The sequence below is a fragment of the Gavialis gangeticus genome, unplaced genomic scaffold (assembly GCF_001723915.1).
Source record: "Gavialis gangeticus isolate Ggan-Ray unplaced genomic scaffold, GavGan_comp1, whole genome shotgun sequence".
Lineage (NCBI taxonomy): Eukaryota > Metazoa > Chordata > Crocodylia > Gavialidae > Gavialis > Gavialis gangeticus.
Genome location: NW_017729024.1, coordinates 124,083,082 through 124,107,330, shown reverse-complemented (window position 1 = coordinate 124,107,330; position 24,249 = coordinate 124,083,082). Strand labels below are relative to the sequence as shown.

The 24,249-nt window shown below is 40.5% G+C and overlaps 1 protein-coding gene across 2 annotated transcripts in view; it reads left to right on the top strand.

Moving 5' to 3' along the window:
* The window catches only part of DOCK8 (dedicator of cytokinesis 8), a 162,246-nt gene that overhangs the window by 92,156 nt on the left and 45,841 nt on the right, over window positions 1–24,249 (top strand). For both annotated transcript variants that reach the window (XM_019517658.1, XM_019517659.1), the window contains 13 exons: window positions 2,545–2,662; window positions 3,764–3,834; window positions 4,521–4,659; window positions 6,474–6,575; window positions 7,172–7,267; window positions 8,030–8,264; window positions 9,257–9,421; window positions 10,359–10,534; window positions 12,152–12,247; window positions 13,879–13,974; window positions 15,637–15,786; window positions 22,071–22,184; window positions 23,155–23,310. In XM_019517658.1, coding sequence (XP_019373203.1) covers window positions 2,545–2,662; window positions 3,764–3,834; window positions 4,521–4,659; window positions 6,474–6,575; window positions 7,172–7,267; window positions 8,030–8,264; window positions 9,257–9,421; window positions 10,359–10,534; window positions 12,152–12,247; window positions 13,879–13,974; window positions 15,637–15,786; window positions 22,071–22,184; window positions 23,155–23,310 — 1,714 coding nt within the window. The remainder of the gene's footprint in view (window positions 1–2,544; window positions 2,663–3,763; window positions 3,835–4,520; window positions 4,660–6,473; window positions 6,576–7,171; window positions 7,268–8,029; window positions 8,265–9,256; window positions 9,422–10,358; window positions 10,535–12,151; window positions 12,248–13,878; window positions 13,975–15,636; window positions 15,787–22,070; window positions 22,185–23,154; window positions 23,311–24,249) is intronic.

Sequence of the window (24,249 nt, the reverse complement as noted above, 5' to 3'; positions counted from 1 at the left end):
AGACCCAGGTCCCTGGCCCTCTATCACGGCTGTGGGGGTAGGAGGCTGTGAGTGGGGAGTAAAGGGCAGCAGCAGGACTAGGGGGCTGTGGGTGGGGACTCAGGGAGGGGCAATGGCATGGGCAGGGCACCAGAATATCAGGGCTGCTCAGCACCACAAAGCAGTGGAGGTAGGAGACAGCCTCAGGTGGACCTGCATCCTGGTGAGCGAAGTGGGCAGGGGGAGCTCTGATTTTCCATGATAAAAAATCCAAAATCAATGCCAAAACTTATAGGTATTTAGAATTTATTTTATTATAGTGACTTGAGGCACTGGTAGGCTTCCAAACTGATTTTAAGTGGGGAATATATCAAAATATTGTTTTCAACTGATAGCCATGTACATAGTGGCATTTCATTTTAATCATGGAAGAATGTGGGGTTTGGGGTTTTAATCAAATAATTTGCATATTTTTTCAATCAGAGATTGTGCATTTCTGAAACAGAAAAAACCAAGGTCCCTGGTAATAAGTAGAAGGCAGCTTTTTATTTTGTTTCAGTTTTTTGAGTCAACATAAGGAATGAATATTGCCTGAAAAGTTTTTTTGTGTGTGTTTTTGTCTTGTTTTTAAGTCAGCTGTGTTCATATGGAGAACTATATACAGAGATATTTTATATGCAGTTTATGATTGAAACAGATGCAAACAGAATGTAAGAAATGGTAGGGAGGTCAGCTGGTATAGGCATTATACTGTATTTCCTACTCATAGTTTGGGTATCCCAAACCTCTTCATAAGCAGTTTCTATCCAAAGATGTGTCTTTGCTACTGAAGGCCAGTCTTATTTGTTATGCTAGTACAGAATTGATTAGGAAATGCATCCTAACTGTCCACTATGGGTTGGGAAACATAACAGGTATGATTATGCCTCTAGAATATATTTGGTTAGTATCTTTGCCCTGCTGAAGTTGCTGAGAGTTTTGCCTTGACTTCAGTGGAGCCAGGTTTTACCCTTATATGTTGAATCATCTGTATATTCTTGGGCCTTCATCCTGTAAACTTTCCCATGCTGATAGTGATTGACAGACACTAGAAATTAGTGAGCTCCAGGGAGATGCTGTAGTCCACCTATGAACAGCTACTTGCAAGTTTTGGGGATTTAACTACAAATAAAGGGTAGTGCATTTTCATAGGGGGAAAAATGACTATAAAACATTAATAAAAATTGGCACCATGCCCAGACACTAAGCTCTACAGTTTAAAAAGCTATTTAAAATGTCAATATTAATCCAGGACCATCAATATGCTGTCCCTCTGGTTGCTATGACCCCAGGAAACATGGAACTGAAGTGTTTGGTTTATTTGCTGAATGTCTTCTTTTTTTTTCCTTTGAGCATATCCTTTCTCATTTGAAGTCCATTTCTTTATTGCAACCTGTCCAGCAATGCTTCCTATTTGTTTTGTGATACTAAGAGAGGTTTTAGAAGCTTTGTGTTTGCTCTTGAAGATTTACAGAAAACCACAGGCCAGCTTTTCTGAACAGGGAACTTTTTGTTTTTCATTACATAAAGCCAGAATTGTTCATTTATTTATGTCCTGGAGATTATGGAATCAGTACCTTTTTACTGCGTAAAAATGGTCTTCATCTGTTCCCATATGAAATTGCCTCATAATAAGCCATATCACTAGGATCTGGAATGCCACGGGATTGAAGGATTAGCGGAGAATTGGTGTGCCGTGAACTTTCCCTTCCTTGGCAAAAGGAAAGGAAGCTTAAAATGCTACATCTGAATTGTTATAAGATTTATTGTTATAAGATTTATTTTCTAGCAGCTACAAAGCCTATGACGGCTATCTAGTAAAAGAATAAACTTTGGCTTAAAAAAAAATAGTATGAATGGCGCATCCAGACTCTAGATTTGATATATACAACTATTATGTAGATTATACTGTATTTGATTTGTCTGTTGGAAAACAAATCCTAAAAACCAAGGTTGATTATATTGACAGAAATCATGACATTCTCTCAACTCCCCTTTTCCAAGCTCCCTTACACTAAGATGCAACAGGTGTGATACGTCCCTGTTCTTCAGCAGCCAGATGGTAGGTGTACGGTATTTGCTAGTGGGAGCTTTGCTTCCCCTGGTGTCTTTAGTGTCATCCCTCTAGTGCTGACCCATACAAGCAACTGCTTAGTGCTCTAGACTTAAGAAAACTGTTTCTCATGCAAGAATGGAGGTCTCCTGCTTATCCTTCAGGCTCAGAGTTAAAGGGCTGGAATAATAGAATAACTGGAACACTGAGGGACTGCCAAGTTGCCTGGTCAAAAACATAGTTTGCCTCAAGGGGTACCTGAAAACATGAGTTCTCCATTGTGCAGCAGCAAGGTCTTACTCTTTCTGGCATACTATTTCTACTGGTAAAGAAGTCCTTTCAAAGCTTTCATTTTCTAAGTATAATTGTAAGATTAGGCAGATGGCAAATGCTAGGTTAAGTACTTTTTTTCCTATAAAACCTGTAGATAATAATTGCTTATTCATTTTTTTCTTCCTTTCTTTTTCTTCCAGAAATCTCCTCTATGTTTATCCACAGCGGTTGAATTTTGCTAACCGAGTGGCCTCTGCAAGAAACATTGCCATTAAGATTCAGTTCATGTCTGGGGAAGATCCTGCCTGTGCAATGCCGGTAATGCAGAATAATCTAATGTTAACAGGGGTGTGTTTGTAGCCCCATTCCCCCATTTGGCTATTCCACATATGCAGAGCTACTGCTTTCACACAGCTCTGGAGCCCAGGGGGTGAGCACTGCTGCTGCTGCCACTGTCACTGCCACTGTTGCTAACCTTCTCCTATGCCCTGCTATTAAATTCAGTGGCAAGGGTGAGGGTGAGCATAAGCAGCATTCACACCCCTGCTGCGCCCTTCAGGGTTCCAGAGTCATGCAAAAGCAGAGCTTCAGCCAGTGATTTGAGAGTTCATCACTGAGCAGAGCTCTGGCAGAGGTTGGCACTGACCCAACAATGAGTTTAAAGCTTGCTCAAAGTTTGTGGCACAGCCAAAAAAGGCTCTTGCCCCATTTCTATATCCGCTACTGAACAAAAATGCTCTGTGCAGTGCTGTGTGGAGAATGCTCAGCTGCAGAACTGATAAAGCATGTGAATGATAAACTCGGGCTCTTGTACATTTAAGGGGTCTTTAGCAGGCTTTGCATCAAACTAGAATTGTTTTAACTGGAGAGCTCATGTAGCTTGCCCATTATTTCACCAAGCAGGCTAACTGCTTCTCGAACTAAAATTTATTATGCAACATACTTTGCCCTAGTGTTTTTAAATTTCAGCAAAAAATGGGTTCCCAGAATGACAGTAGGGGAAAAATACATTGTTTTGTCCACGTTAAATAAAAAAAAAAAATCAGACTTTTGGATTAAGAAGTGTTAGCTCTGGAAGAAGGACTTAGTTTGGCAGCTTTTTATATCAAGTATGTGCCCCTCTCTCTTGCATGACAATCTGCCCAAATTTGGCCAGGTAATTATAAGACTTAGGAAAAATATATTAATTCACACATGCTTGGTACAGATTTTTTTTGAAAACTAATTTCTCTAAACTGAATGATCAGGAGTTTCATCAAAAATACTCTGTGGGGGAGATAATATAGTTCAAGTCTGTAACATAATGCATGATATTGCCATGTAAAACATCTAATGTAAGGTGTCTTCATAAATTGATTATAAATGGTAAAGTTCCATAGCTGTGTATCTGATCAGTATTATTTTTATTTCTTAATGCAGATCATTTTTGGGAAGTCTTCAGGCCCAGAATTTGTGCAAGAGATGTCCACAGCTGTCACATATCATAACAAGTAAGTGTATTTATTGTGATGCAGCAAATACCAATAGTTTATTCAGGACTACTTTAAGTATATGGCATCTTTAGGTACTACTCAGCCTCCACAGTTTATTTTGGAAAATTTGCACTTATGTGGAAAAATATTTTTCCAAAAATGTGCTGCAATGAGGATTTGTCACAATTTGAATTCAGATAATCCTGTTTGTTTAGATCCTGGACAGAGGTTTTTTATTGTGTATTTTTTATTTATTCATTGGTTTGGTTTTTGAAAGTGTATGCGTGACTACTATATCTGAAAGTTAAGACATATGTTTAGAAGTATAAGATATGGTTGGGGGTTTATTATAATCCTCATTTGGATGAATAAGTGATTCCAGACAAAGCTAAAAGGACACTTTCAGGTGATTTCGGCCTCCAGCTTGAAGTGTTTGCAAAAACTTAGCAGAAGGCAGTTCTGAAAGAGTGGGGAGGAAGGATATCAGAGGCTTCCCAGTTGGTAGCACTGTGTGTTCTCTTCTGGTCAGCAGAGTAGCTAAGTCAGAGATGTATGTTTATTTACTTCATTTGCTTAACTGAGCTAATTACACAATTGGAGGGAGCTGTCTACCTAATTAACATCCAAGAAGAGCTTAAAAGAAAATGTAGTTTTTCTCTCCATGTTTCTAGTTGTGTAGGTGTTTGCCTTTTTTTTATTTACAGGTCTCCTGACTTCTATGAAGAAGTGAAAATTAAACTGCCAGCTAAGCTCACAGAAAAACACCACCTACTGTTCACATTCTATCATATCAGTTGTCAGCCAAAGCAAGGCTCCTGTGTAGAGAACCTTTTGGGATACTCAGTAAGTCGGTTGTGAATCATACTTCATCTTCCCATGGAAACAGTGGTTTAATAGAAATAGCTAACTCATTTTCTCATATCTTCTCTTGCAAGTGGTAAAATCACTCTAGCCACGTATGACAATTTCCAGAAAATGATAAATGATTTTAATTTTGGTGTTACATTCAAATATTATGCCTGCATCAAAAGAGTTAATAAGTGCAGATGCAAATCACTGCGCACATCAAATGCTATATAAAGCCCCTAACCTACAAGGTCTTTTGGAAGTGATTAAATTAAATACTGTGATTTGTCCTAATTAAGTCCGTGTGCCTACTTATAGTGTGTAAAGTTAGATGCACATATAAACCTTTGCAGAATTATACAATATATAGTATATTGCATAGTTCATAAATCCAGTGGATTTTTTTATTTTTTATTATTATACTGTATTCTAATATGCTGTTGTTTATAATTTATATCATGATTAAAACACTATTTTAAAATTGAATTTTAAGTAGTATCTGTATCCTATATCATGTTCTGACCCTTTCCTAAATTAAAAACAAAACAAAAAAAATCAAAAAACCAGAAGTTAAGAACATGCAGTAATGTTATAATATCCAAAGAGTCTTGTCTGCAAAAATACATATATTTCATCCCTCATTATAGGATTAAAGAATTTTTACTTAAGTGGTTTGCTCATTGTATTATCTGTTATAACTTTTTGTTTGTTTTTAACATTTTTAAAAGTTTAAAAAGCGACAACCATGATGATAGTATATTTTCCAAAACATCCCAAAGTTCTTGATAATATTATGGTCTGCAAACAAACAGCAGGATCTTGTAAAATTTGTCTCTTGTGTGTTACCAAAATATTTATCTGCTGTTGTCTACATATAGAACTACCAAACACCTTCATCCCTAAAATGATGGGATCTATAAATGCTCTGTACAAGAGTACGTATCAGGATGCTTCTGTCCTCAAAAATTCCATAATATCTTTGACGTCCAGAAAATACATACAGAACCTTACTTTTAAAGGAAGACCTCCAGACACAAAAATGCTGGGGGCTAAAATTATCTCCTTTAGAAGGATGGAAGTGAGATTCAACCTTGAATTTCAACAAAATAAACATATACAACAAAAAACTATACATTAGGTGTGAAGTTTGAATTATTGTTATTGGCTCCAATCTTTCAAATTTACATAAATTTCCTCACTTTCATGTGCATGAATAATTCCACTGAAGCCAATAAAATTATGCATCTTGCCAACAAGATTTTACTCAATTTTAGAACTTAATATCTCTTATACTGAATTAAAGAATTTATTCCAACCCATGTAGCTTGAATGTGCACCCTTTTTCACCTCTGACATTAACAAGAATCCAGCCATCAAGCTATAGTTTGAAGGACCTTAATAGGGGTGCCCAGATGGTTCAGTTCATCCCTGGTTAAACTTTATTGAAATCAATGGAATTACTCCGGACCATGATATGTGCTGTTATGAATTGGAAACATTAAGTGTTTGTACACACAGACTCTGTGCTTCTGATAGGATTTACCAGGGTTAGGTATGCTGGTCTCAAAGTATGTACCTGTTCTTCAGAAGGGAGGAACTTTAAGTCATAGAAAGTCTGGCTGTGATGGTGTTTCTATGATGGCAATCACTGAATTAAAAAATGCAAAGATTTGGCAGAAAATACTATGTGGAGAAAACACTTTTGGTCATTATCTAATCATTGTTGTGGTAAGTAGGATTACCACTTACAAGGTAAATAGCCATGATCATATGAAGAAATAAATATTATGTTTTTGCCTCCTCTGTTTCAGTGGCTGCCAATTCTGTTAAATGATCGTCTGCAAACTGGACACTATTGTCTTCCTGTTGCCTTAGATAAACTGCCTTTAAACTATTCAATGCACTCTCCAGAGGTAACAGACAAAATTGCTAAGTGGTAATATTTTTTCCAAATGAAAGCTGCGTCATTAATGTTTTGAACTTTAATAAAAAAAAGAACTTTACAAAATACCCCACATCCTTTTTGGAGCAATCCAAATAAACCCCAGCAGAAGCATCTGTTTGGCAGGTGCCATGATAGGGCAGGCCATGGAGGCCTGTGTTACTCCAAGCTAGGGGCTTGATTTGTATGACCACTTCTCTACTCTTGATGGCTTAGAGCACCCAAACATCCCACAATGCCTGGGGGAGGGGTGTTGCAGAAGCTCTGTTTGGGGTCCTCTGAGAAGACTGGTATGGGAGGGAGAGGGAGTGCTTTAATGCAACATAGCTAATGGAAGTCAGACCAAACAGATCCAAACTGCACCACTGCTCTCGGTGGCTTGGCAGACCGGACCAGTGTAGAATAGTTTAAAGAGCTGTGGAAAAGAATGGGGATACTTGGAGAACTTCTTATTTTTTACCTTAAAAAAGAAAAGCACCCCCAAAGTTGTGGTTACTCAGGGTTTGCTGTTTCCGTACTGATAAGGAGATGTGCTAGGTTGAGGAACCTATTTTATCTTCAATGCAGAAAGTTCCACCACAGTCACCGCCAATTAAATGGGCTGAAGGACACAAGGGAGTGTTTAATGTTGAAGTGCAGGCTGTTTCTTCTGTTCACACCCAGGTAAGGCATGATCTTTTACTTCCCTCAGAAGTTGCATTGAAAAGAGGCTACTAGGGTCTTGGATGACTTTGGGGGGCAGGCTGGTGAATAGGATGCAGAGCTCTTCATCTCTAGGTTGCCAGTTCAAGTCTAGTCCAGGTAAGTAGTTTTGGGCTAAATGAGGACTCCATGACTGATAATTTCAGTGTCCTGGGAATTTAGGACTTTATCGTGCTCCTAAATGCACTGCCTCAATTTCCCTCCTACCCTCTTTTTTTACCATCCTGGCCATCCTTCCTAAAAGCACTTGGAATGGGAAAAGACCTGGAGTCCAGTGGAGGGCAGTTACCCCTGTGCAACAGGCACTTACGTGGATGTGGTATCTACTTGGGCAGGCACCTGTCTTAGGAAAGAGACTGTCATCCACAATAGCTCCTACCCATGAACCAGTGCAATAATGTAAAGGAATAAATAATGGAGACATTGCAGAGAAGAGCTAACATTTTTGCTTGTTTGTTTTTAAATAATGTGACTTAGTGAGAGCCTGGGATGTGTACCAGATGAACTGAATGAAATAAATGGTGTGGTAGCTCCTTTGAAATACACTTTCTAAAGCTGCTCAGCTTTCTCAAAATTGTGAGAAAATTTTGGAAAATGCTTTTGGTGACTTTTTTCCTTTATTATCAGCAAACTCTATCTGTCTCTGACTAGCTTTTGGTAGCAACTGTGTAGAAAGCCATAACTGTCTAGTGTCATGTGGAAAAGCCTTCATTGTATTGACAGGACAACCACCTAGAGAAATTCTTCACTCTGTGTCATTCCCTGGAAAGTCAAGTCACCTTCCCAATTCGAGTGATGGAGCAGAAGATCACAGAGGCTACACTGGAACACGAGTTGAAACTCAGCATTATCTGCTTGAATTCCTCTCGCCTTGAGCCCCTCATCTTGTTTTTACACTTGATCCTGGACAAACTCTTCCAGCTGGCTGTACAACCTATGGTCATAGCTGGCCAGGCAGGTACTTACTGAAGCTTGGGCTTTGACCGCAAGAACAGCATTGATGTTAAAGCTGAGATGCAAGCAAACCGGGAGATATGGCTGCAAGATGTTTTACACACGTGGCTAGCTTGAAGTTGATATCTTGCTCTAATTTACCTTCTGGAAGATATTTATAAGACTTTAAGGATATGTCTTTTCTGGATAGTAAGTTGGGGGTGTTTGAGTTTTTTGCCCAAGCTGTCTAACCAGCCACAGAAAAAACCCTCAGACCCACATTTGGAGGTACTTTAAACCTGAGCTATCTTACCAGGTTAGGGGATAGGTTAGAAACTGGGTTCTGGTTGAACTCTGATTGGAACTCACCCACTTTGCAATGAGGATGCAAGCAAAATCATTTGAGTGCAGATAGAAATGATAAATAGCACTTCAGGTCGATAATATTGTCTCTGTATTCCTAATAGCCCAAGTGCACATACTTTTTTTGAGACATCTTGTATAGCATTATAATTAAAATCAACAGAAGTGTTGGAGGAATACAAATCTCATGCTCCTGCCTTATAGGCTAATGTTTACCATTAAATATTGACATAAGACAGCATCTGATGAAGTGAGCTTGGGCTCACAACAGTTAATGCATCACTGATTTAGTTAGTTTGTAAGGTGCATCTCTCCTCTACCTTCTCTGACTTCAGACTAACATGGCTAGCTGCCTCTCACCATTAGAGAGCAGAGTAAGACCTGTGTAAGGGGATGCTATTCATCCCACATTTGCCATCTGTAGGGTTGCTAACCCTGCCTCTGAAATACCTGGGACTAGCTGCTGGAGATGGGATACTGGGACAGATGGATCTCAGAGTTGGTCCAGTCTTTAGTTCCTGTCCTCAGTTTTGAATTTGTGAGAGACCAGATCAAATAATGAATTGCAGTTGTCAATAAAAAGAATGTCTTGGCTTGGTCAAATTATACTCTTTCATGTTGAGACTGTTTGTTTGTTTCTTTCTCATTTCACAGCCAACTTCTCCCAGTTTGCCTTTGAGTCGGTGGTTGCAATAGTAAACAGTCTTCACAACAGTAAAGACCTTAGCAAGGATCAGCATGGGAGGAACTGTCTCCTGGCATCCTATGTCTACTATGTGTTTCGTCTTCCAGAGCCTCAGAGAGATGTAGTCAAACTAGGTAATTGCAAAGGCATCCTTTTCTCTCTGACCTGACCCCTCAGAGATGCCTGGTTCTAAACATTTTGTGTCATCAGTTTGAAGACAGAGCAGGATCTAAAAAATTCTCCCATTTACAAACTATGAAGAATATAAGCAGAGAAGAAAACAGTGCAGTGGGTGGCACAATTAAATAAATAAATTGGTGGAGCAGGTGTCTGTAGATATAGCCCTGAGCAAAGGGAGAGGGGTCCATATACCAAAGTGACCCAGAAACACAGCATCCTTATAGACTCACCTAAGAATTTCAGTTCCTAACATTCTGCCTCTGGGCTCCTGGGGAATAGTTGCATTTTCTGCCATGACCCAAATATGGAACAAAGACATATTCATATATTTACAGACTAAAGCTTTGAGGAGGGACATGACAAGGGTTCTTACTCCCTTGCACAAGTGTGAGCTCAAATATAGGCCTGAATGGTATGTGGTAAGTCTCAGGGCTCATCTACAGTTAGAATTTCTGGAGAAGGGTGACAACATAGAGTTCAAACCCAAAATCTTTTCCAGAACAAGCTGCTTTGATAGATTTCCATGTGTAAGCCAGCTCTTTGTTTCTAATGCCTACATCAAAGATAATACTAAAATTTTTGAATGTTAAAAGACCACTGGGCTTTTGAGTCCAGACATGTGTCTCTGAAATGAAGGGAAAAAGGAAGGAAAAAAGCTGTTGCTCTGAGCTTCTTCTGGTAATATATGGCTGTCTGCTGTGCTGAGCAGCTCAGCTCACTGCCCTTTCCCTGGAATGCAGGTGCTCTTCATTACCATACAGTTGGTCATGTTGCTGGAAAGAGTTTCAGAAACCATATGCTGATTGCCCTATGTTTTGGTTTAGGAACACAGGGTAAAATGTTGCATTAATATGATGGATGGTTCTAGTAAAAGTCTTTTTCCATGGCCAGGTACAGCAGGCAGTGCCAATATGCCAGAGTCTCGTTATTACACATTTGGACGCACCAGTGCTATGTCTGTTGGGTCCAGGCTTATGCAGAGCCGGGTAATGAGCTGCAGCAATCCAGATATTGCTGGTACCCCAACAGCTACTGATGAAGAAGTCAAAAACATCATGTCTTCAAAGGTAAGAGAAGAAGAGAGTGTTAGAGTAGCAAAAAGTGGGATGAGAATCCAGATTTTAAGGGTTGGACTCATTCCTGCTAATAAATTCTTCATGTACCACCAGGAGGTCTTAACTAGCCTGTACCAGCAAGATGACCAACGTGTAGTGCCAGAGATATCGCAAACTCTTTCTTGATATCCCAATCAAGTCAACAAGATTTTCCCCTGAGTAAGACCTGAGTAAAGACCTCAGGATTCTGTCTTTATAGGTGGGAGATTCCACTGCAGGATTTGTATTTTTCAGGTTTCTGATGATCCTTTTCTTCTGAGGTAGAGGGTCTATTCATACATGTACCTAAAATGCTCAGGAGGGACTTGATCCTGTTTCTGAAAGAAAAAACTGGCCTTGACTCCCCAAGAGAATGGATCATTCTGTAACTGGGCTGAATAGATCTTGGTAAAAAACTCCTTTCCTAATTGCCAGCAGAAATATATTTTGTTTCTCCTTTGCCATTTTTTATAGTAGCATAAGAATGTTGTTATAACATGATGGTCCAGAAATTATGCAAGAGACTGACAAGGATTTCTTAAGGTGATATCTTTTATTGTGCCATCTGTGTAGTTGGGATAGAGTTAACCAAGTTTTCAAATGCAAGGCATGGAGAAGAATGTCTTGCATTCAAAAGTTTGTCTAACTCTATCATAACTACATAGTTGGTCCAATAAAAGACACCACCCAAAAATTTGGTAATGGATTTTCTTTTTTTACCAAGCATGAATTTCCAGCCAAACAAAATGAGTGTAACACAAAATCATCTGCTGCTTCCTTGTTCAGCATTCCATAGATTTCATACCATTTTACAACATCAAGATTGCTTATATGTCAGGTTGTTTTTAGGCTTCATTCTAAAACACTGCTGGAAAAAAACATCTCTAATAATGAGGAGTCTTATGTCTGGAGGGAAATAAAGCAGAACAGCTAGGAGAAATTACAGGGCTTTGCCAGCTTTCTTTGTATGGATATATCTGTTCAAACATATCCATTTTTAAGCTTGCAAACTTAATATTTGATAACTTTAGTCCCGTGTACTGGTTTCTAAAACATGGCGCAATTCAGGGTAATTTTGTATCTACCCAAATTAGTACAAAATTAAGATGCAGAGTATAACAATATTATATTGATAATTCAGCCATTTATAATGCTTTGACTGCTTCCGTTTCACCTTCATTTAAACTGACATTATTTTAGTGGAAAACACTCCCAGGTACCTTTTTTAACTGGTGGTTCTAAATCTGAAATTTACTTAAAGGTCAACTCTTGTTGAAGAGAGAAATGGGGAGAGGTTTAAAGTTGTAAATGCAATGCTAGGATAATCCACATGGTGGCACTATTATCATAAATGTTCTTTATCCTTTAGCTCCCAGATTCTGACTCAATTTTTCATCTACTGGGGGCGGGGAACATGCTGTGCACATGCATGTGTGCGTATGTAAGGAGGGGGAGAGGGTATGGAACAGGAGGTTTCTGTGTGTGTGTATATATATATATATATTTATTATTTATTTGTTGTTTATTTACAACTAGCAACTGATTCTTCTATGTTAATTTTTCCTTTTTGGTCTGGCTGATTTGCTCCAGGTTGTGGATCGTGGCAGCAGTCGGATGTCCTACTATATTGAACCACCTGCTGATATACCAAATGCCTGCACAAGCCCAAGACCATCCAGTAAAAAGGTAGACTGCTACACTGTCAGGGTGATCATTAATGAAACTGGGAGAGACGTTGTTAGCAGACAGCTATTAAAATGCACAGTGCCAGCAACTTTGTGGTGAGGTGCAAAGGAAGTACAAATAACTAATTAGTGGTTTTGTCAAATGAAACTGTCAGAAAACAGTGGTAGATTGATAGATAAATGATCTTTTGTATCACTTACCCCACCTCTTGATCCTAGGCTGTTAACATTTTTCTTTCCCAAATAGTTCAAGCAAATACCAGTATGTTTGATTTACCAGGATATTAGAGGCTTTCTATTACAGCTTGTAATGATCACAGTGGATCAGTTTTTCCCAAGGTTGGGGAATAGGACTGAAAGGGCAAGCTGAGCTTTACATTCACCAAACTATAGCCATATTTTAAATGCCTACCTGCAGGCTGCCAATCTGTGTTTCTCTTTGATTCTTTTTTTTAGTACTGTGTTAAGTTATTGGGTTCTGTGTCACTTTGTACAAAGATCATCTACATCATTTTTTAAATGTTGCAATAAACTTTTTTAAGAAGCTATTTGCTATCTCCATCCTCCCTTCTTTCTATGAGGAGTTGGCAGTCTGCTTAGTTTTTTCCCTGCTGGCAGGTTATACAACCATGGTACTCTTTCTCTCTAACCTAATACAAGTTGCCAGGCTAGTTTGTTAGGATCCTAGGAACTGACACCAGATCAGATGAGCGCACTTCATCCAGCATCCTATCTCTGGAAGTGGCCAGCACTGACCGATTCAGAAGAAGGTGCAATAAACCCTGCAGCAGGCAGTTAAGCAATAAGTTGCCTGAAGGGCAAGTTCCTTGCTGCCCTTTGCTATGTTTTGATTTATGCCCTTAAATATGAAGCTTTATTTCTGTTTCTGTCACACAAGGGATTCCTTTATCCTATATAATGAAACTGTAGATGTTCTTAACTGTGGAAATGTTAAGGATCTCTGTTTGTTTACTTCAAAAAAGAGAGACAGAGAAGAGAATGGACCTTTTAGAAAGTATGAATTTGAGCTTTCTAAAAGTTGGGGGTAGTTAGACCTGATGTTTGGGATCAGACACGTCAACAAATTTATGTTGTTCTCTTCAAGTATGTTCCAGTGGAAAAGTCCTGTTTTGAGTGTTTCTTTCTTTCTCACTCTTTAGTAGTCACAATCCACCCTGAACAGCACCCTCAAAAATTATATAAGTTTTATACAGAAGGGCTCACAACCAGGTGAAACCACCCGTCACATACCATTCATAAAGCTCATGCACTCTGGGCTTGGGTAATGGCTGCCTTCCATCCGGACCTTGATTTGGTGCTTTCTTGGTCCTAACTCTCCATAGAAGTAGATACAGTAGCTCTTCACCCCACTTGCCCCCAGTACTCCTTTAATACCACTGTGCTGAAATCCATCTTATCACCATGGGAGGGATACAGAGATGTCCCTCTTTGCTCAGTTGTTCCTCTCCCATCCTCTCTTCAAAAAAAGGACACCCCAGCATGGAAGGCCTTCTACACGACCCTGGCAATAGTGACTGAATTTCAGCCCTCCTGAGTTCTACTGGGGGTTCAGAGTTGAGAAGTGAGTTGAATTTGAAGTCAAATCTCAACATACTCTGTTCTGTTATCTAGCATTTTCATGAAGAGTTAGCACTGCAGATGGTGGTCAGCACTGGCATGGTGAGGGAGTCTGTCTTCAAGTATGCCTGGTTCTTCTTTGAGCTCCTGGTAAGATATAAGAGCAGTATATAACAATAAGGAAAGTAAATTGAGTTCATGGCTAAACTGTAGATGCACATTTGTCATTGTTCCCACAAGGCAGCACAATTCACAGTACTTGAGCACACTCATTCCATTTGTGGGAGAGGGGAGGTGAAGAGTCTGTCCAGCGAACTTCCCTTATAGAGGAATAAACTTGAAGCACAAAATGTGGGTTCTCTTTTAGATATGACCTTCCTCAAAGTGGTGTGGAAGGGGTGATGGAGAAGGTGTTGTATGGAGGGTGGTGGAGAAGGGGTTGTATTGTGGGTTTTGGTTCAGATCCAACTCTGTCAGCCCCTGCTGTCCAGCAGAAGAAACAACTTCCCAAAAATCCTGGCAAAGTGAGGAAAGACAGAAGGCAAGCTGGAACCTTTCCTTCATTTCCAGCTGTCATTTTCTCCACTCTGTCTATAGCATGGACTATAGTGACGGGGCTCCACACGCAGGTGTTTTTACTCAGAGGACTGAGGTGATTGATGTTGCTGAAAAATATTCTGACTGATTGGTTTACACTGACAGCCTATAAAGCATCCACCAGCCAGCCTAGAAGTAGGAACTCATTCAAAAAAGTGACACCCCATGCCTGACATCGCGGCAGGGTGAGAACTACACCCAGCAGCCCATTGTTTTCACCAAACCACCTATCCCACATTCTCTGTGCATCCAGAATTCCTCACTGTCTGATCATCATTCCTCTTTGTTGTGTTACTGAAGGGATGACTTCATGGGGAGTTCGGGGTGCAGCAGGAATGTAGGATAGAAAACAAATAGGAATGGGAATAAAAGAGCCATGTTTTTCTCTTTCTTTATTTAAACCTTTAGGTGCTGGATTTGGGTAAGACTTTGGTACAGTATTTCCTTTCTAAGCTTCAGTTTTCTGTTGAAATAGCAACACTTCGGCGGTAATACAGCAGCAGTGATATTGTCCCATATAACTGGTTGACAGTCAGCATCCACAATCCAGAACCTGGGTAGAGGAGAGATGTGGTATCTGTTGTAGTTTCAGAAATAAAAAATGAATGTAGACAGCTGGAATCCCTTTTTTTCTTTCTTAAATTTATGTAGCACCCTCAACCCAGAGTCTGTGCATGATGCCTAGGGCATTCTTTCTCTCCTTGTACACTGAATAACTGTCCTGTCTTCATTCAGACCTCTCATGAAATATTTTCCCTTTCTTATGAAGCTTTTCACAGATATACCTCCATAAAAATGTTTTAAAATATTACTGCCTTTTATTTTAAAACTTCATCTGGGTAATAATGATATTGTCAGTCTGGTCCTGATGATGAAAAGACTTGTACCTTCCTCTCTGTAGCATGCAAGGTAATGTGGACAGTCAACAAATAATGAATACTAAAAGCTTACTCTTTGTACAAAAGAGGTGCAGCAAAAACAGCAGCATTACAAACCTCTCTTATGTGTTTCAACACCTATCTAGTGTCAGCTCAGAGAATTAAGGATATAATAGTTGTCTCCCTTCCCATTCAGTCCTTGGGCCACAGGTAGGCAGCTTATGATTATGCTAGTATGCAGTTATAATAGACTATGTCAAGAGGAAGGTTGTGTAGAATTAGGCTGCAGTGCCAACTTTAAAGCAGTAGTGTGGCAGCAGTACTTTCTATTTTGCAGGTAAAGAGTATGGCTCAGTATGTTCACAATATAGGGAAACAAGACATTCCACGAAGAAGTCGATTCTCAGATCGTTTCAAAGATGACATCACCACTATAGTTAATGTGGTCACTTCAGAGATTGCAGCACTTCTAGTTAAACCACAGAAGGTAAGTACAAAGAAAATAAATGCAGTGGTTCCTTTCTGTTGTATCTCCTGGGAAATATCCATAGAAACATTGAGCCTGATTTACTAACCTCATTGGAGTTCTACCAGACATGAATTTTACCAATATTTCCACTTTATTTCTCATGTACCCATCCTTGTGCGGCAGATTCTGATATCCTCATTCATGTTGTATAGAAACAGTTCCATGATTGGTTCCACTGGTTTCAGTGGGATTAATCAGGAAGTTGAATAACTTGCACTCTGAGGATGCAAAATCCACCCTCAAATTTTCTAATCATAATCTCCTTCAAAGAGATGCCATTAATGACTCAGAGCAAAAATAAATCCCCAACCTCAATACTCCTTATTCCTATGATACATTTTAAATAGGTTACATTAACGTGTTAGATTCTAGTCTTTAAAATGTAAAGGCCTAACTTTGCTTTTCCTGTTTTATGGTATTTGTTTACTTCATGAATTTACACTCCCCTTTGAATGGTATATTTTCTCACATACCAAACATGCCTCCCCCCCACCCCCCAAAAAAAATGCAGATAGAAATTGGAGTGTTTATTATGAGAGATGATAAGATAAGAGCAGTTGCTGTCACTTACCAGGCAAAAGGAAAAGTAAAGTCTGCACTCAGTCCACAGGGAGAAGAAAAATGAGCAGGTTCAGCTCACTAGCTGCTGTTTCTCAGTTACTTACTTGTGAGGAAAGATCTTTTTTGCTTTGTTCTGTCTTTCAAAAACAAGGTGTGCATCATATTTCAAGGCACGTTGTATGCAAGCAAATGTAGTAAGTCACTTAGCCCATAGACAGACATGCATTTGTAGCATTGCATGTGCCATAGCACTTTGCAGTCCTACAAAAATGTTATCATCATCGGCAATCCCTTGATTCAAGAATGATCTCTACAACAGCTCATTGATGGGTCTTCAGGTGACTTAAGAGTCCAGTCCTTGAGCCACAGACCCATCCACAGAAGTTGCAGGTCTTTTTCCACAGGGAGGAGAGTAGGCTGTAGACAAGGCTTTCTCTCCTTCTCCTTCCTCTGCTCTCTCTTCTCTGGTTCGAGGACAAGATGCTTTACCTCAAAACAAACCATACTGTGATCTTGGGAAAGTAGGACCTTGGGAAGTTGATATGTAGGTGTATTTTGTTGCCTGGAAAAATGTGCATGTCATGTTTGTCAGCATAGAGCTGGATCTCTTTAGCTTTATTTGGCCACCATTGATTTTTGACTTCCCGGATTCTTCTTTGAGCTTCAGCTTTGAAATGCTGGTACACCTCCTTTTGCTGAGATGAGGTGTCACCTTGCCAAGCAGAATGATCCCTTCTTTTCTGGTTGAGGAGGCTTGGATCTTGGTGTCAGTCTCCACAAACCAGTCTTGGTGTTGACTAGTGGTATAGCCAGTGGATTCAGCAAAGGCCATCTGAATGGCTGTTTTAAACCCCTTCCAGAGTTCTTCACTGTTGCCTTATTTTGTGGACAGGGCAGAGAGCTTTCCATAGAGACACTGTTGGAGATCCTTACAGAGATTCGGGTCTTGATTTGGTATTGAGAGTCTTTCTGTTGCTTTTAGTTGTTGTTTTTGGTGTTTTGGAGCAAGCCAGATGTTCATAATGGATCTGACAAGACTGTGATCTGTCCAGCAGTCATCGGTTTCTGGCGTGGCTCATGTGATACAAGCATTCATTCAATCATGGTTTCTAACAATAGTCTAACTATAGTTTCTAACCATAGTCAAGAAGGGGTCAGTGCTTAGATTAAGGGTGTCTCCACAAGCTGTTGATTTTGTTACTCCTGTCTGAAAATTCAAGTGTGTGATGATGAGACTGTTCACTGTGTCTTTGCTCAGGAGAAGGATGCTGTTGGAATTGGCTTTTGCTTCTCCTTCCTGCCCAGTGATGCCACTCCAGAGTTCCAGGTCACATCCAACCCTGGCATTGAAATCACTGAGGAGAATGAACTTGTCCTCCTTGCTAGTATTAGAATGTGGTCGAGGTTGGAGTGGAACTGTTCTTTGATGTCATTGTCAGCATCAAGCATTGGGTTATATGTGCAGATGATGGTAGCATACTAGTTGTTACTGAGATTAGGATGAAGGCTCATAAGACATTTATTAATGCCCACAAGGAGCTCTGTAAATTGACCCATGAGCTAGTTCTTGATGGCAAAGCCAATGCCATGAACACATCTGTTCTGGGCCAGTTTCCCCTTCCAGAAGAAAGTGTAGCCTCCACCCTCTTCCCTTAGCTGACCCTCATCTGGTCATTTGTTCTCATTCAGAGCTGCACTGTCAATGCTGTATCTTACTAGTTCCCTGGAGATAATGGCAGTTCTTCTCTCTGGTCATTTATTGTCTTGGTTATCCATCAAGGTATGAACACTCTATGTTGCAAAAATTATTGTCATCTTATAATGTTTTCAACTGCAGAGTGATCTTACTGGACATGCTTACCCAGCCAGGAGCAGATAAGACAGTATAGGTTTAGGGCACCTTTTGTAGCCCCTTCCCCATGTGGGGTGAGCAGAGGAAATCCTGAATAGGACTGCTCATTCATGGTAGCAGCTGCTGAATTGCAACCCTGTCTCAATCTAGGTGCAAGATGATCATCAGCTACCACTGTTTGCATGTAGATTCGTGGCTAGAGACTGCCAGATTCACTAATCTTGCCTCCATCACCACTGGTCTATTGCCACAGGGCCTTTGTAGGGTAGTACAGGAGGATGTGTTGTTTCCTGTGGTAGAAGTCTGTGCATGGCTTTGTTTAACATGAGGAAGCTTCTGCACAGAAACAGGAACCACATAATCTTGAAAAGGTGGAAATCTGAACCCAGTGGCAAGGGAGAATCCTAGAATACAGGAGACCTCCATCTTGCTGCAGCCATTGAGATCCTCGAATCTTCTTCCACCTGATCCACCGTTGAGGACTTGGGGTTGGACCATGATTTGTCTGGAACCTTCCCTCAGGACTGTTCACCGTGGTTGACCCTGCCAGGGATATGAGACTCTGGGTGATATAGCTCTGAGGGTCATTGGGGGACACAAGCTTCCCTACCAGTACAAAGTCTCAGTCTGTGGAGAGGTACAAAAATATATTGTTATGAAGAATGTTCACACATGTAGCTCCCCCAGCAAGAGTGTTACAAAATCATTGCAAAGGTATGTTTTCCAGGGAGGGGGTGATAAAGGATTGCTTCTCTTATTTCCTTGTTCCTCCTTCCCTGTGCCCCCTGAGAAGCTCTTCAGTGAGCACAATCACTGACAGCTTGCCCACTCCCTTGACAGAGAGCCCATTCACTGGGCAGGCTGTCAGTGATCAGCAAGCACTGGTGCCTGCCACTTCTGGCACTGTGGCAGCAAGTGTCTGTGCCCCAAGGCAAGCAGAATTCCCACTTTTTTAAGACTGAGACAGCAGCAGGCTCTGTGACAGGAGGGCAACAAGGAGAGCCCACTGCTGCCTAGGGATCATGGTCTCTGACAGATTGCTGAAGTGAACAGAACTGAAGTCCCTGTTCCTGGCTTGGCTACAGCTCTGCATCCCTGCAGTTACCTGCTGCTTTCTCTCCCTCCCTTCCTCTTTGGAGGGGTGGGAGGAGAGCAGAGCACTGTGGGATGCTGCAGGGCTAGGGATAGACATTCAAAAAGCCTGAGCCTGAATTGATTCAATCTTTGCCGGTTAGTCCGATGTGGATAGCCTAAATCAGTTTTGTAAACAGACAGACACCCCAGAAATGCGGGTACACACCTGCAGTGGGTCAGGCTTGAAGCTGGGGGGGGGCGCTAAAGCAGCCCTCCCTTCCCTTGCCCAGTACTGAACTGAGGGGGGACGTGGCCAGGCTATGGCAGGATCCTCTGATTAGCCCAGCAGGGAATTGATAACTGTATTTGTCACCTCTAACTCAGTGTTTATCACCCCATTAAGAAAACAACTGAGGAACATTACCAGCTACCTGTTAATACTACCTGTTGATTCAGCATGGGCTGTGACCAGCGTGTGGTCTGCTAGCTAATACACAGACACCTTTCCACAAGGCAGGGTGGGGGGCAGAATTCCTGCTTAGCAGAGAATGGTGAGAGGGAGGGAGGTGAGCAGCCTGCTGTCCCTGCCAGAGCTGCAGCCAGGGAGCAGAAGGGAGGGGCCAGCCCTTCTGTGGAGCAGAGAGCCCCACCCAGCCCAGAGGGCATGCCGGGATGCTGGGGGGAGTCTGATTTATCTTAAACCGGCAAGGGGTCTGGGACAGACATTGCATAAAATAGTTTGAGCCAAATCAGTTAAGTCTGATACTACATTCAACCAGGTTTATCTTAAACCGGTTTCAGCCATTTTCAAACTGGTTTATGTGCACTGAACATCTGTTCTGTTACAGGTTTAAACCAGTTTCTGATCACTTAAACCAGTTTATGTGTAACATCTGTCTGTAGCCCATGGGTCCTCTGTAGCACTGCATGTAATGGTGCAAAAGTTAAATGTGGCACTACAAAAGGTAGAGCTACAGAGAAGTTCCTGATTCAAATGGAAATATTTGTAGTGCTGCAGCCATTTTTGTAGTGCTACAGGTGGAGTGCATGTATGTACACCCCCTGTAGTGCTACAAGGGTGCATATAGTACTACAAATATAATGTCTGTGCATGGCCTTTGTTTCGCTTTCTGGTCCTTACGTGTGAGTTCAATGTGTGGAGCAGAGCAATGTTTAAATAAATATCTGGGTCACTGAAATCTTTCAAAGCATTTGGTTTGGAGCGGGGAGAGGAATTGATTCATATTATGTAGAAAGTGTTCTAAAAACATTTAAAATTTTTGCTCTGAAGAAGCTTGGCACATTTTCTTTCCAATATTTTAATGGTTTCTTCACAGAAAAGACATAAATAGTCTGTAGAGAAAGTACTGTCAACTAGATCCTTTTTTAATAGGGCAAGGACTGGGGAATGGCGGGAGTTAACAGTGAAAGATTGTCATGTATGAAAATTCTTCTAAAATTACCTGGAATGTTTACAGAATTGGGATCATGTATTAGTATTGCTTAGCAACGATGGATGACATTCAAGTGATTTTTTTTTTTTTTTTTTTACAGATTTTTACCACATGCAATAGCAACCTGCTTGTTTCATTTTCCAAATTTTTGGATATACCTTTTTCCCTAAAATCAGCCCCCCAAAATTAGAATATATTTATTAATCAGGGAAGCTGGTTTTTTTGCACCCTGCTTCAGTTCCTGCTCCATAGTGCAGCAGCTCTGGTACTACTCTTCAGATAGCTAAGGGAGTGAATGGCTTATTAATGGACCATTGAGTTAATGGCTCAGGGTTCTTCACTTTACAGGTATTCAAATAACCTTTTTAACAGCATTGAGGTCCCACTAAAGAAGCTAACCTTTTCTAGGGGAATTTTGCTGTCTACTAGGTCTCTTGGTCTCCCCTTCTATTTTGCAGCTCTTTAGCTCTTTTCCAGATCAGAGATCTACTAGTGGAGACCAGCCTTCAGCAGCAGCTAGGGCTTTAGTTAAGCAGGAAGGGGAAGGTGAGTCAGCTGAAGATTAGCCTCTGCTCTTGCTCTCTGCAGTCATAAATGTAGGGTGGAGGGGGAGAAATCTTTATAATGCCTTGCAAAAACAAGGTGCATGTTAGATGTGTGGAAATATGGTATTCTTTTAAATAACTCATTTCACATTCTGCAGTAATATCCCTGATTTGCTTTTCTGTAGCTGGGAAGCTGCCTCATGAGGATTGTAGGAAAATATTTTATAGCATCAAGTAAAGGTCACAGGAAATGGACTGCTACATCTAAACAAAAAAGTATAAATGTGGAAAAATGAATCAGAGAGCTTCTGTTTAATCTTGTATCCTGCAACTCCTTTTGCAGTCATGAATGAGCTATATTTGGACCTGAATACTAGCTAATCAATTTTTCTGGGGGTTTTTTGGTGTTTTAATGTTGTTTAAACTTAGGATAACTTTAGTTAGACAAAGCTTGTGAATGACAATACTAAATTATATTTCAAAAGGCTTGTGCTACATTTCCCACAGACGTAATAATTTTTATTTTATCTTGCTGGGATAGTCATGTCCATAAACATTTGAAATGATTATATAGGAACAATACTATATATTTTTATAAAACCCATATACATTAGAAGTGGAAAGAGACTTGCCTAGTCTTTTTCCTGGTGTTTCCCTGGATAGTACTGTACCCAGTCTGTTTTTAACTAATGGTAGTAATACAGCTTCTGCCACTGTATTTTCTTATGTATTGTAACTGCATTTATTTTGTTAAAGGAAACCGAGCAAGCAGAAAAGATCAACATTAGTCTTGCGTTTTTCTTGTATGATCTTCTTTCCCTAATGGACCGTGGGTTCGTGTTTAACCTCATCAAACATTACTGTAATCAGGTAGGCACCATTTGGAAGAGTCCTGGAATTAAATATGGTATTATGTTCTGCCCTGTTTGTGACTCCTTTTCTGAACAAGAGGCTGAGATTAGTAGTGCTGTAGAAAGGGTAGGATAGATTCCCTGCTTCTGGGAGCCTGGTAGTAGGCACTGAATCAGCCATAGGGCACCTACCTAAAATAGGAGCTGCTTTTAACATCTGCAGTGTTTGGGGGCTGTTTCTCCCACTATGGGATTCACTGCACAGAGTGGAAATGGCAGTGAGTATCTGGACCTTAGTCCTAGTTAAAAAGATTTAGGTCAAGTATTAACCATCTGAGTTATTTATAAAAGTCTCTGCTTGAAAATCCACCTTGAAGAACCCACTATAAACATGTATGAAGTTTCCATTACTAAAACTTTTAGATGTCTCCATGGTTTTTCTTCTAAGCATTTTGATCTTGTGATCCATGTAACAGCCTTCACATCTGACCAAAAGGAGGTCATCAGACATGCGTATACTATGCCCACTGAAGTCAACAAGTGTTTCTCCATAGTTTCTGCTGTGCTTTTGCCATCGTGAATGGTAATAACTGCACTGTTGAAGTTGTGTTGCACAAAGGTGGGGCATGTTCCTGCATTTAGTTTGCCATAGACACAACAGGGGTTGTTATTTTTAAAGTCAATTTTAATATTACAGAAAAGGCAAACACATCAGATGCAAATTACTTTGCATGCAAAAGTGAGAGTCGCTATATTTTTTTTTTTCTGGGAGGAAATAACTATTGATCCTCTCTTGGGAGTTTGGCCAAGTGACAACCATCATCACCATTAAGGAAAGAGAAGCTAATGGATGGAAGAATTCAGAGAACATTTCTGCATCTGTTTTTGCTTCTCAGTTGTTTTTATTATATTGGCCTATTCTGTTTCAGGAGACAGGATCTTTTTCTATCTATAATTGTAAATTGCACACCTCTGTCTTGTTTTTCTAGCTGTCAAACAAGTTGAATACACTCTCCACCCTAATTTCCATGAGGTTGGAGTTTCTGCGAGTTCTTTGCAGCCATGAACATTACCTCAATCTGAATCTCTTCTTCATGACTTCAGTATCTACCCCAACATCTCCCTCACCCTCGTTATCATCACAGGTAGGCATCACTCAGTACAGTGCCACATGTCCATCTCCCTCATGTGAAGTACACATAGGGAAGAGAAGAATGTGTTCAGTATGTATTGTAATCAGCTTTTTAGGTCTAAATTAATCCGCCATCCTGGGAATATCAAGAATGATTAACTGTCTTGCAGAAAGGGCAAAGATGTATGTTTTATTGTGATTTTTTTCAGTAGATGTGGTGAAAAATACCATAATGGGGGGTTGGAGAACCCATGGTCTCACTATGTATAGCAGAAGTATGTTTGTGAGGATAAAGGGCATATTTTTTCATACCAGTGGCAACATCTGTTTACAGTGCATTATAACTTATGGAAATATGCAGCAAAATGTGAGTCCCTAGATAAAGGACACAAACTCTGTCCCCTGGTAGACATTATGCTTAAAACAAGGTTAGTAGGTTAATCCTGTCTTAAATAGTAACTTGGCCACACATATGAGGAATTTAATGGCTCCTCAAAAAGAGAAACCAGTCACAAAAATATATAATATCTTTTTGTGGCTGGGTTCCATCATGCCTTAAACTGAATGTGCGACAGGGTTAGGACCTCACCAGGACTTGAACCAGTTCTGCTACGACAGATGATCGGTTGACTGTTGCCTGAGGGCTCAAACTGCCCCCCCATACAATTCTTGAACCAGCCCTGCTACAGCAGATGATCAGCTAATTGTCAGCTGGCTCCAGGGACCATGCTGGGGCCAGTTCAAGCCCTGAGCAGACTTAGAGCCAGCCAAAAATCGGCTGATTGTCTGGCACCTGGCTTTCAATTTGCTGGCCTCTCTCATGTCTTGGAGATGGTGCCTGTATGCTCAGGTATTGACTGAAACGTGGATTTCTGCTAATAGAGAGAAAATGCTGCTGAAAGCAAAGTATTAGCTTGCTTTTCATTTCCCGTAGTGACTTACTTTGCTTTTC